The sequence below is a fragment of the Rhamphochromis sp. 'chilingali' genome, assembly GCF_963969265.1.
Source record: "Rhamphochromis sp. 'chilingali' genome assembly, chromosome: 16".
NCBI classification, from domain to species: Eukaryota; Metazoa; Chordata; class Actinopteri; order Cichliformes; family Cichlidae; genus Rhamphochromis; species Rhamphochromis sp. 'chilingali'.
In genome coordinates, this window is record NC_137943.1 from 30,784,819 (window position 1) to 30,798,414 (window position 13,596).

A 13,596-nucleotide genomic window follows, 5' to 3' on the forward strand; every position below is an offset into this window, starting at 1 on the left:
AAGGTCATTCGATGTACTAACTAAATAATCTCTAGTTGCAGCCCTACTTAAATAACCAAGAGTTCACGTTATCTTTGCTCCCGTGTGCCTTTCTGACACTTTGCTTTCAAAGCATGCGAGGCAGAGCCTTCAGTTACCAGTTATCAGTTCCTCTTTGGAACCAACTCCCAGTTTGGATTTGAGAGACAGACACCCTTTAGATTTTTTAAGAATAGGTTTGAAACTTTTTGATGAAGTTTATAGTTGAGGCTGAACCAAGTCACCCTGAATTATCACTTATTTATGCTACGATAAGCTTGGGCTGATGCAGGACTTTCTTCCTGTCTGACAGAAATACTTGAACAAATTAACAATTGATCAACTCAAAAAGAAACAACCCATGTTTCTAGTTTCTTACATGCCCAGATTTTGGTCTGCTGCTTAAATAATGCAGCCTGAAGATTTAATGTTGTCCTTTGAGAAAAGAACAACCTAAGAAAACTGTTTCACTTTTTTCCTCTATGTCGTCTCAGGACTCACAGTGAGCTCCTAATCATTTAGTTTGGAGGTTAATGTGACATAGGTGACGTAGATAAACTGTCTTGTATGACAGGCAGTGACAGACCGTGTCTGTTTCAGAGGTCAAAGTTCACAGCTGATTATGTCCCACTGATGCCGATTATCACTGGGACGTGTAAATACTTTAACATCCTTTCACTGGTTTCACATTTTCTTCTTAAACACAAAGTTACTTAAAGGTTCCACAGTGTCACACAGAGAAAACATGCGGTTTCCACACAGCTGCTCTAATCCACTGATCTTTCTGCGTGCAGGTAAGCTTTTATTTTTCACCTATTGTTATTGCCGGGCATCATTTTTGTGTGACAATGGCTGTGTTGATGGATTGCTCTGTGACGGGAGGGGGGCCGTGTTTGGGTCTGCCTGGCATCCTGCCATCGACTCAGCCTCTTACAGTTCCTACTCTGGCATCATCATCGATAATAGTAAATGTGACAGAAAAACAGAAGCCTCTTCACTACAGTGTCAGCGGGTTTCAAATCACAGAAGCCTTGGAAAGGATGGCTGATGAATTGTGCAGTTTGCAAGTGTGGAAAAACACAGGTATACAGTGTGACCGTTTGTTACTGTTAACAATAAGTGACAGCTATCTGTTAATCTCTTATTATAAACAAAACAGGGTTGAAGAATTGGATAAATGCTTTAGTATTTATTGGACAATTCCTTTGTGTTATTTTTGTACCTGCTTCGTACTTTAACACACAAAGAAGGATGCGCCTCATTTCTTTTTGTTGTATTAAAGGAGAAAGGAAGGCTGAACACAGACAAGAGTGGAGCTTATCTTCATGTAGAACTATTAATAGTGAACGTAATATTGTAACTACTGCTACTACTTTCTGAGCTAACAAGCGATCCTTGAGCCCATGCTAGGTAAGTCAGCCACGGTCTGCTAGCATAAACTTTGGACACAAGATGGCCAGAGCTTTTGTATCTGAAAAATGAAGCTAATGTAAAAAGTCCCTTAATATGAATTCTCATGGCCAGCAGGCGTTGACTCCTCTGGTTGCACAAGTCTAATTGTACAGAGGTCTATGGGAAGGCATGAATTTGGCTCAGTTGATCGATGACCTCAGTAATCACATTTCTAATAAGTTTATGGTTTCATTTAATGGTCAGCATGACACTTTTTTCTTAATCATTTCCCCCAGTCAAAACGGGGGAAAGTCAAAAAGAAGGATTGATTAGTCACTACAGGATGAGCATGCAGTGCAGAGATCTATCAAGTCCTCATCAGGATTCAAAGACACACACCAAGGTGCTCAATATGCTAATCAGGCCATTGATTTTTTTCTTAGAAAAATCAGTCGCTTTTCTGTCATTGTTTTCCCAACATCTCACCAACGAGTAGTTACAAAAAGCTTTCCTCCTCCTTGAGCCTAGTCCTACCACAGAGTATTTCCTGTTAAAGAGAAGTTCTTCCTCTCCATCATCGCCAAATTCTTGCTCACAGGGTCTCATCAGATTGTTGCCCATCTAATATTTTGGTTTTATCAGGATTTTATTCTGGCTCTATATAATAAAAACAGAATTGAAGTGAAGTACATTATGACATTTTTAACCCAAAAGAATACTAGACGTCAGAAAGAACATTGACAAACTAGACAATCAACGAAAACAAAAATGATATTCTCTCAACATTATGACCACATAAAACGATGCTTTCATGTGACCTTCTGCAGTAAAGGAAATTACAGACTGTGATATTACGTTTTTTTTATGGATTTCGTTAAGTTTGATAATGAGAAACGAAAGAAAAAGCATCATGGGAGAACACTGTGCTCTTAAGGATTATCTGCCACCTCGGGCCAAACGAACAAATTTGCAGAGTTCACATCGTTTCTCAGTTCTCATTGGAACCTGTGTGCACATGCCCAACACTAATCTCCATTCCTGGTATAATGGGAAATAGTAATGTCACATTTTATAAGCAAAGATCAAGTAAATGGAGAGAATGACAGCTGTGTTAAAGATGTGCAGTCAGTCTGCCTCCTGCTTTTATACACTAATTTCGTAACAGACAAATACACCAAACATCTCAGGAATGAAGAGAGAAATTGAAAAATAGAACAGGTTTGATGACTCTCCTAAAAAGCTTCAGGGGCACACTGGGTTGTGAAGTCACACGTAGGAGATTAATTGACTGACATCTCCAACTTCTTTGGCCATTTAAAAACACTGAAATGAGCCTAATGCTGACTAAATCCTAGGACTGATGATGTGGACCGTCAACAAAAAGGCAGAATGTGACCTTTCCAGGGGCTATTTATGAGGCCAACATTAACAAGCAACAAAATTTGTTTTGCCCAGTCAGGGTTTCAAATGTCAGACATGCTGCAGTCTGGATGCCATTTTGATCATTCCATGGACAATCTGAGAAATACCTCCTGGAAGGTGATGCAACAAACAGCAAAAACAGACAATGTGTGCACAACCTGCCCTATATGTAGGTGATGTGCAGGACACAGGAGACAGCAAAAAAGTGATGCCTTCATGAAGACCTAGCAGAGATTCAGCCAATAAAATCTATGCTATTTGCAACTTTTATGCATTTTATTATTGATGCTCAGGAATTTAAGGGAAATTAAATTAAACTTTATGGCTTAAACTTCTGGTCAACCAATCTGCAATAAACTGCAGCAGTCTTTCCTATGAGAAAAACAAATGCCAATACCGTTGTATCATCTTGCACGCAAGACTTCAGAAAATATCCCAAACATGGAAATTACAGGGCGTTTGTCTGATCCTTTAATTTGACTGGACACACAAGCATGTGAGCTGGGATGTCTGTCAAGTATTTTGAGTAAAGAAGCAAAAAGAACACAAAACAAAACAAAAAATCAGTGGGCAGAGCTGCAGGGAAATTAGTCATCCATGTCAGCCATCTTGGCAGACATCCTATATTTGATGTTGACTGTGAGAACTCCTGAGAGAATAGGAAAGCAAATAAACCATAACAAGACTGTGATAATATACGGACTACAACAACACTGCGGTACATACCCATGGTGGCAGCTCTGTGGTTGGCACACTTTGCTTCACCGCTTTCTCCTCCTGCTGCAGGAACGCTAAGGCACGGTTTATCCTGTAGTCCCCGTTGCCATAGTTCTTCCTCCAGTAGAAAAGCATTGCAAGTCCAATCAGAACCCAGCTAAAGCTGAATTCAAAATATCCCAAGACGTAGATAGGAAATATTAGGGCAAAAGTCTTGGCAAAGTTAATCCACATTTGAGTGACATCTGTCAGGGATGATTGCTGCTCTTCGGCCAGCTCTTCTGGGGACAGAGGGGGGCCCATTGTACTTGTGGGGGTGTTAGGTGCCGCAATGGGCCCATTGGCTTTGGCACCCTCTCCCGCTGGACCGTCCATCTTGTTACTCATTTTCCCCTCTGGAAAAACAGTAAATTACAAGAAAATGTTAGTGCTTATTCACACGCTACAGAGGCAGAAGCAGACAAAGCTCCAACTGTTTTTTTTTTTTTACTACAATACTACAAAGAAAAGGCCTTGTGGCTGCAAGATTTCCATCTCCATAAACCAAATTATAAGAGATGAATGGAGACACAGTTATGCCCAAAGGAATAAAACAACTTTAAGCTTGACAGTGTTACATGAAACTGAGAAATGATTCCCTCAAATGAACACCAAGATTGCTATGTAGTCATCTCTTTTAATTAAGAATTGACTTTAGTATTTAGAACTGGATGAGAAAGAAAAGAATCCAGTAATAACAACCACGATTTCTATGTTCAAAAGTAAACACTAGAAGGTTTTCGGACCAAGTATAAAAAGAGTAACATTTATTTTGATGTAAAGCGCTGGTATATATATAAAAATGCCCAATTTAGTAGTAATAGGCCTTCTCCAGAGGATCCATGTTGTCTTAATTCCCCTTCAACAAGCAGGCTGTAGTAGCCTGGATGCAAATGACAGAAAAATACATTAAAGCTGCAAACTAATCCCCGTTAAACAAATCTGTACAAGACAAGAAAATCTTCTTCTTGGCCTGCAGTGTAAATCAATACAGACTACAGGCTAAGCTGTCATTTATCTTTTTCTCTTGCACAAAACTCCCTTACAAAAATGCCATTTTTTTGTCTCTGAGGAACAGGGGGAGAGTACGCTTTAGATAGAAACGAATTCATTACCTGTGGCAAAACAATTAGAGTCACTCTTTAATTCGGCATATATTCATTGCATCCCCTCGCATTTCTACGAGAGTACTTCAACTTTGAAAAGTGCCTCACCCGTCCTCGCTTCAGCCTTGCGCTGCCAAAACACAGTGCAGTGGCTAGCACCGACAAGTGTGAAGGCGTCATTAAAGTACACTCTTTACTGCTAAATGTGTTATTTTATGTGGCTATATGCGAGCCGAATAAAAGAGCATCAATGATTAAATCAGAGTGTAGTTACACGATTCATAAAAACGCACATAACTTGACTGTTAAAAAGTGCAAGTCTTAAATCCTCATTTCTTAGATGGAGTCTGACGCCCCAGAGTGACACGTATTAGGGCTAGGACTTCACCTACCAGTAATACGTGCATCAAACACCAACCGAAAAACAACTTCTTTTTCTTCCCTTACCGCCAAGGAAGCGTCACACTCACCGGTATCCACCTGCGACATTCGCTTCTCCTTGAAAAATGAACTAATAATCACTTTGTCAGCTTCGTCCACTGCATGCCGAGCAGCTCAACTCTTTCTAACCCTGCTCCCCGTCAGCACATCCTACTATGAGGGCGAGCAGTCCGCCTCAGCAAGCCTGCAGGAAACTGTCATCGCGGGAAAGAGGTCAGCCTCCTTCAGGGAGGGAGCTTCAAACTGCACAGCACAGCAGCAGACACGGGTGCCACCCGGTGGCGGAAAATCCACCACAGACATCGAAAGAAAACTAGTTTTAAATGATAAGATTCAAGTTTAGAAAATAAAATTTAAAACAGATTTAGTTTAGCATGTTGAACTGACCATTTTACTTTCTCTATTTTTATAAATACAGTGCTCACAGATAAAGTGATGCGATTTTTTTGTCAGTTCAACGCTGGTTTATCATTGTATATATAGAGAAAAGTGATTGTATAAAATAGTGACTATTAAAGTGTCACATGCCTAATCTAGATTTAAAGCCCTCCTTGGCATTTCCTCCCCGGTCTAAGTCCAACTCATCTATTAAACCATCAGGTATAACGTTACGTGGCTGCAAGGAGGAGAAAACTGAAAAGGCAACTAAAAGGTGCCGACAACGCCACCTGGGGGTGGGATTCACCCCAGGAAATATTAACTAGTGCAAAAGTTTTTGCGAAGGCACACAGGTTTGTTATTGACAAAGACAGAGGCGCGGCAATCACTCATTAAACAAAAATAACTGAAAATTAAGTAGCAGACTACAAGACATTTAATTAAAACACCAGATATTGCTTAAAAACAACAAAATTAATTGATTAATGCAGTTAAAGACAGGCAACTCGGAGAGGCCAGGGAGGAGTGCCCAAGGGGTGCTACCAGATACCCGAGATTCGCACTGCAGTTCTCGCTGCAACTTAAATGGGGTTTTATGCTCATATTCCGGTGTTTACCCTCAAATGCATAAGAGGAAACCTCACCAAAAGTGCTTAATCTCCCCCAACATACTGCAGACAAAACCCTTCTTGAGTTTCCTAGACTTAGTACCAGTCAGCTCAGCTATTAAGCAATGCAAAGGAGCAGCCAACTAGGCAAATCTTTCAACAAAACAGCAATAGTAGCTTGCAGAGCCAAAGAAGGAACTCAAATCCACTTAGAAACGGTTTCTATTTTATTAGTGTCTGTAGGCACACACAAATAGCTTGAAAAAAGGAACACTGTTCCAACTTTACTTTGAGACCTTCTTACTGAAGATGGCCCAGAACAACTCACATGCTCCTCCACTGTAGAAAGAACACAATGACATCTTCCAAGTAGAGCAGTAATGACTGCTGGTCCCCAAATATGCTGTCCCTTAATTTCTGAAATGTACTCGGGGCATTACACAACTTAAAAGGGCATTATAGACTATGTGCGCGTTAGCATATGCTACTTCCGGTGTGGAAACTCCTGTGGGGAGCTTTGTTTCCGGTGTCCTATTCGCGCCTTGTTTACGGTCCAAAACAAGTTAAGCAAATGAATGAATCGAGCGGCGATTTACATTTCTATAGATGTCTTGGGCATTTACCCAATATATCTGTAAATGATTTTCATCGACTTGTCGATATTTTTCCCCTGCGCCTCAGAGCAAAAGAGAAAAGGGATTCAAATTTTATATTTCTCAGTATCTGTAAACAGCGGCCCCTCGTTTATCGCGGGTGTTATGTTCTAAAAATAACCAGCGATAGGTGAAATCAAGGAGCCAATTTTATTTTTTGACTGTGCAAAACGTTTCGTGGACATCGTGGACATACAGTACTGCACTTCAGAGTCACACTGCTAGCCATGCAGCGATTCTGTACTGTACAGGAGAGACATCAAGGAGGAGCAACGATCAGGACGCAGGACACAATGTGATGTAAAAAAAAAAAAGGCATGCAAACTTGCACTAAAAAAATCTGCGAAACAGTGAGGTGAAAGGTGAACCGCGAGGGACCACTGTAGTTTTGAAGGTAAGTCACAACATACCCTTCATAAATGCTAATGTATAGAAACCCTTACCAGCAATCATTAACTTTTTGTGTGGCTTTTTTCACGGTTTGTTAACATGCTGTGTAGGTGTGTACCTGACTAGCTGATATCGACATAAAGGGGAAACATCTGGTTTGACTATTCTTCACCTGTAGTTTGAATGCTGAACATTTGCCCGTTTAAATCATAAGACCAGTCACTATACAGAGATGTGCTTCTGAATGTGGATGATGTGTCTTCTGCTGCAGTAATGCAGTTCTGCTTGTGTTGAGTGATGTAAACAACTGATCGATCTAAACTGTTTAAACGTCAAAATTGATCATTAGATTTTTTATGACACAACAGTGGTGAGTGTTCCCACCTTCTGCTCTTTGTAACTTAACGCGATCTTTCCGTTTTCGAGTTTTGGACATGATTTTGGAGTATATCTTCGCAGTAGCGATTGACCGCAAGGTAAAGCTACCGGAAATGTACAACCCTACATCCGGTCTCAAACCAGGAAGTTAGCATTTTCTCGTGCACAGGGTCTATTCCACTCAAACAACCTAAATGGAATACAGAAGGGGACTTGGCTATAACCTGCTGCAAGGTCCAAAGTTGAAAACAGGATGACACCTGACAAAGCATCAAGGGACTTGTCAATACTGGGTAAGGGGAAGGCATCCTTGTGGGATACCCCCTAGTGTCAGAATACACAATGCATCGTAGTTTGTTGTGTATGGGGCATAGCCGTGGACCAGTCAGGGTGCCCATGCTGATCCCCGTCCACAGACCAAAGTGCCACAATGATGTGAGCATATCAGAACTGGAACACGGAGCAAAGGAAGAAGGTCTGGTTTGACCTTTTTTTTATACCACGTGGATGGTGGTGTGTGTTCTTTACTGAGGAACATCTGAGACTATGATTTACTATGCAAGCCAGAGGAGACAGTGTGATGCTTCAGGCAATGTTTTCATGGGAAACCTTGAGTCATTCCATCCATGTGGATGTTCTACTTGAATTACACTTCAAAGGTCTACGTTATAACTTACTGAAACACTATTTTAACACTTCAGCCTTCTAGTAACCTGACTGTGAAATGATCAGGACCCACACAGTGTTCAATTGTCAGTTGCAGTTCTTTTATTTTGACCCACAGCTTTCCAGGTATACCCCCACACCACACACACTGCTCCTTCCCAACTCCAGACACTAAAAGGGGGAGAGCTCATTCATTACAATCCCTCTCACCCATGTCACCTAAAAGGTAAACCTGTTTCTCCATCACCTGTTCAGCTCTGATGATTCAGTAAGGACATCTCCTGGTTTCATCTGCATGTTTCCCTCTCACCAGATGTCCTGATATCACCAGATATCATGACCAGCAGGTTATTAAATAAATTCTAACAACAGCTGATCAAGCTTAAACATGCTGCTGTTGTTTAGCGGGACATCCGGCGGTTTCCTCTTTCTGGCGCAAAGTGGGCAATAAACAAACAAGAGAGAAAAGCCGATCAGCTGATCATTGATCAGTTTCAAGATTGAAGTAGCAACAGGAGAGAGAGGGGAAAGAATGAGAGAAAAGGCAGCTGTGCAGTGTAACAGAATAAATCCACCTTTGTGTCTTTTTCCATTCTAGCTGAAGTACGGAACAAACTGCGTCCCTTTTCAGCTCAACACCAAACGCGTAATATTTTCTCTGAATACGAGACAATTCCGTCTTTTTACAGGACGGTTGGCAACTCTACTAACTAACCTTATGAATTAAATAAAGTTCACTATTAGTAAGATCATAGCACCCACCCAGCTGTATAGACACTCCGTCATGCTAGCTAGTATGCAGTATGAGTTATTGTAACTGACTGTAAAAAGTCAGCACAAGGAAAACAAACTCCACCTAAACTTGGTTTATATCTGACCCAGATAGACTGCAGGTCATAACTTCTTACCTGAAGTTCAGTTCACCTGACACTCGGACCGGCGGCCACTGAGCAAATGCCCGGTATGCCCGATGGCCAGTCCAGCTATGCTCGTGCCATCACTTAACCCTTCGCGTGCCCAGGATTGCCGACCCCTGTTGTAGATAATCATTTATACGGCTATGGATGCAATCAGACAGCATGGTACTATTTAATAACTGTATATATCCACAAGACCATTGGACTTCCTTATAAGACAACCTTTCCCTTTGATGACATCAAATGAACACTAATAGAAAATGGATTTAGACGCTTTCAAAATGATCAAGATAACTGCATTATTTACAATCATTAATGGCATGATGGCAGTGAAGAGAACATGAACACTAAACTTCCTTAGGGTGGTGAGAAGGATGAAGAGCGTTACGAAGTGTTACAAGTGTTACAAAGCTGAGATATCATTTTTAAGCTTTTTATGCCATGAGAATCATAGATATGTAAATAAAAATTAAGTAAATAATGCACTCTGAAACTTGATATTCCAAGCAAAAATCTGGTGTTGCAGACTTATACCACAAGCCATATTGTTGACACTCTTTGTTTTGGTTTCTCTTCCAGGGCCAATTTGGCTGGGCGCACCAATCAGGTGTAAATTGCCCACAACAATATGGTTCCTGGGATTATCCAGGTGCATAAAGCTCTCCCCTACAATAAGGTGGAAATTCATCAAACTGATTGGCATCCTTGTGCCTTAGGATTACCTTGTTGTCAGTGGTGTCACTGCTTAGACTGCTGCTCACACAATGGATGTATCGATGGATGAATTTTAAAATATCTTTGTGTTAATCCATAAAAAATAGAAAAACATAACAATTTTGTTTGCTATCTAAACCATTAAGATGTCTTTTTCCAGTATTCCAACTTCGAGATAAGCACAAGTGATCTAAAAAAATGTATTTAGTCACCCTAACCTTTGCATGGAAGCAAACACAATTTCCATAATAAAAGGATGTAAACTATGTTTTCTCTTATAATTCATTGATATATTTTTGTATGTATTTTTTTTCCTATGAACCAGATGCGACACTAAAATAGCAGATGTGCTCATCTTCCAGCAGGCAATCCCTTATAGTAATCTTATAGTCTAAACCCATGTTAACCATCACTAGTCAGCATTATTTAGAGCAGGTAAGAAAACTGCCCAGATAAATGAAGATAGTTTTAGCAGCATTATGAGGTGTAGTGGAAGAAATTTACCTGTACAGTTCGTCGCTGCTCTCAGTGCCTACTACAGCAGACAGAAACCATTTCTCCACTAGAGGTCATGAAAGTGTTGTAAACTGAAGCATCACAGCTACTGTAGAGACACGTGTAGACAATCTGGTATCAGGTGATAAAAAGTTAAATTCACTTTTCTTTTCTTATCTTAAGAATTAGCATTTTTCAGTGTCAATCTTCAGTTAGTGAAATTTCCAGATTATCCTACAACACAAGTTACATAGAAAAGAAAATCATAAAGTTAAATAAAAATGTTGTCATGTCATTTACTAAAAACAAACTACTCAACATGGGAAATCAGCTAATCACTTTTATTGGATTTTTTTTTTTGTATGATCATAAATTAGGAAGAAAGCTTATTAAAAAAAGATACATATCATAGATTTTGTAAAAAAAAAAAAAAAGAAAAAAGAAAAGAAAGAAAAGTAGGAACAATATTCATCTCCTGCCATCCTTATCTAGTGTTCCTGAAAATGATTAGTTTAAATGTTTATGGTAAATGGACTGGTTCTTATATAGCACTTTTCTACTCTTCTGAGCACTCAAAGTGCTTTATACAACTTGTGCATTCACCCAAGCACATTTTCTAACTAACATTCACACACAGATTCATACTCTGATGGATGTATCGAAGAGCAATTTGGGGTTAGTATCTTGCCCAAGGATATTTGGCCAAGATACCAGACAGCCAAGAATCGAACCACCAACCTTCCGATCAATAAACAACCTGCTCTACTGTCTGAGCTACAGCCAACCCAGACATGAACATTTAACATGAAACAGTAAAACCAGGTTAAAGCCACTTGGAGGACATTCCATAAAGTTGGGTCTGCATATGATTGTGTTTTGAATATAATATAAAACAAACAAACAAACAAACACCCCACTCGCGCTGTGGGGAGTCTTTGTCCTTCAAGCTGAGGTCCTTTGTAAGAGGTCAGGGAGCTTGAGGGTTGCTAGATCTCCTGTTCCTACGACTGCGCTCTTCACAAAGGATGCACAAAGATCTTGGCTGTCGTTTCTGGAATCTGCTGGATCCCAGGAATCCAGGGGCAGGTCTGACTCCCCAAGTGCTCTGATAACCACAACGACCACTTTTAACTTCAATCTCCACATCTTCTCTGACTCCTCTTTCAGCCCTTGGTGTTTCTTGAACTTCTCGTGTTCCTTCTTCCTGATGTTGCTTTCACTCTCTATAGCTACATCTATCACTATGACCTTCTTCCTTTGTTTGTCTCTGCTTGTATGTATATAAACCAGAAATATATACTATATACTATACTATATATATTTAAACCATGGTTAGCTATTGCCCATCCATCTGTAACTGGAAGTGTGTGTGTGTGTGTGTGTGTGTGTGTGTGTGTGTGTGTGTGTGTGTGTGTGTGTGTGTGTGTGTGTGTGTGTAGCATTAAATGAGAAAAGGTTTAAATGTCATCTAATTTCTATTAACTAAGAACTGCTCATCCCAAAAAGTCTGTTAAATCAGTCAGAGAAATACGAACAAAATCTCATTTAATCTCTCACATTAATGTAATACAGGCCCAACATTTATGTTGCATTCATAATTCGTAATGAATAAATCAATTATTTCTTGATTATATGGCATTAATGATATATACATTATTAAGGTGTATTAAATTATGCATGACAGTCATAAAGTCCAGTGGGAGAGACGTGAAGAAGGAGAAAGAACATGTAAATGCAGCAGGATAAACAAACAGAAAGAAGTGGGTTTTAATTAGACGTTCCATTTACTCACAAGTGTAGGTGTTTGTGTCTGCAGGGATATTAGAGGAGATTAAAAAAAGTTTAAAAAAAAGTAATAAGAATAAAGAAACAATATGTAAATGCTCAGAAAGTAGCAAAGGTTAGTAAATAGATATAAATAAAGAAAAGGAAAGAAAAGAAATATCAACAAAATAAGTTTTCTCTTTTATCGTAGAGAGAAATATAAATGAAAGATACTATTGATGTGATTTGGCACCATATAAATAAAACTGAACTGAACTGAATCACATTTGGCTGAAACAAAAGGATATTTTTTGAATAAGGTGTAGGTAAGCTGAATGTGAGTGACACTTTGTACAAAACGTCAACCCGGAGGTGACGCAGATCCACAGACTATCGCTATTTTTTGACAATGTCATGCTCTGGTGTCTTTTTCAGGACTGGGCATAATTTGTGATTACCTGAAATTGTCCCCACCACTAATCTGATACCAATACATGAGTTTATATATTTATTACAAAGTCTCTGAGTCCAACCTCTCTCAGCCAATATTGGTAATGAGATTAGTTTTGCCACTGGGCTGTAACTAGATCTGACAACTTGATGTGCATGTTGGCCAAGTGAACATCCTTATTATAGGCAGTATACACGCACCTAGTCTTGGGCTTGTTTTCAAGCCTCAGAAGAACAACCCACATAAGTGTTTTTCCATCAGAAGGTTAATGATACACTATCCTGAGTTTTCTGTCGACATTTTATGACCTCCACTGTTTTCTTACAACGAAATCCATATAAATAAAATAGATTATGTTGTGTCTCACAGTCCATCTCCCACGTGCACTCTGATGTTTGGATACCTCAGCAAAGACCCCTTTTAGTTTGGGTCAAGATCCACTCTTCAGTTTAGGTCACTGCAGACCAAAGTAAACTGAGACATTACAACGAGCATTTTTCGTTCCATGAAAAAAAGGTATATATGCCGTTATTGTCATTATTCTCATTTCATTTTCTCGACTGCTGCCGGAGTGATGGCAGACACGGATGATGAAAACGAGGCAGAACAATGTGCTTCTCAAAATGAAGGTGGGAAACAAGCAATTTGCAACTCCACTGAAGCAAAGCAATACACATCCTGTTTGTGTGCACCGTTCAGGTTTGGAGAAAGAAAAGTGGTAAGAGGCAGGAAAGGAGCTCAAGCTCAAAGCCAAGTTCCCCTTGAGAAAAAATAGGTACTGCAGAAATAGTCTGTTTTTAATAACAGTACTAAAGATGGGGGGATTTCTTGGTGAATTTCAAAAACATCATTTATTTAAGATTGGGTTAAGTTTAAAGTTAGCTTTAGGTAGCAGTCCACACGCACAGAATATTTTCTATGAATAATTGCTGTGCGACCTTTTGGTTGGATCAATAAGGTCTTCTTTTTTTTGCCTGTCCCGTTTGGCTCCTTTGCCATCAGAATTATTGTCTAAAGGTGAAGAAAGATGCCCAACGGATTTACTTT

General features: G+C 39.7%; 1 protein-coding gene across 5 annotated transcripts in view; it reads right to left on the reverse strand.

The window, feature by feature from the left end:
* The window catches only part of esyt2a (extended synaptotagmin-like protein 2a), a 63,074-nt gene extending 57,751 nt beyond the window's left edge, over positions 1-5,323 (reverse strand). For 4 of the 5 annotated variants that reach the window (XM_080861988.1, XM_080861987.1, XM_080861986.1 and 1 more), the window contains exons 1-2: positions 5,165-5,323; positions 3,559-3,944 (exon numbers count right to left, since the gene is read on the reverse strand). In XM_080861988.1, coding sequence (XP_080718114.1) covers positions 3,559-3,944; positions 5,165-5,183 — 405 coding nt within the window. In that variant the 5' untranslated portion in view covers positions 5,184-5,323. Of the gene's footprint in view, positions 1-3,558; positions 3,945-5,141 lie in introns of all 5 variants that reach the window. The other variant, XM_080861985.1, reaches the window with a different exon arrangement.
* Between the last annotated feature and the right edge of the window lie 8,273 nt (positions 5,324-13,596).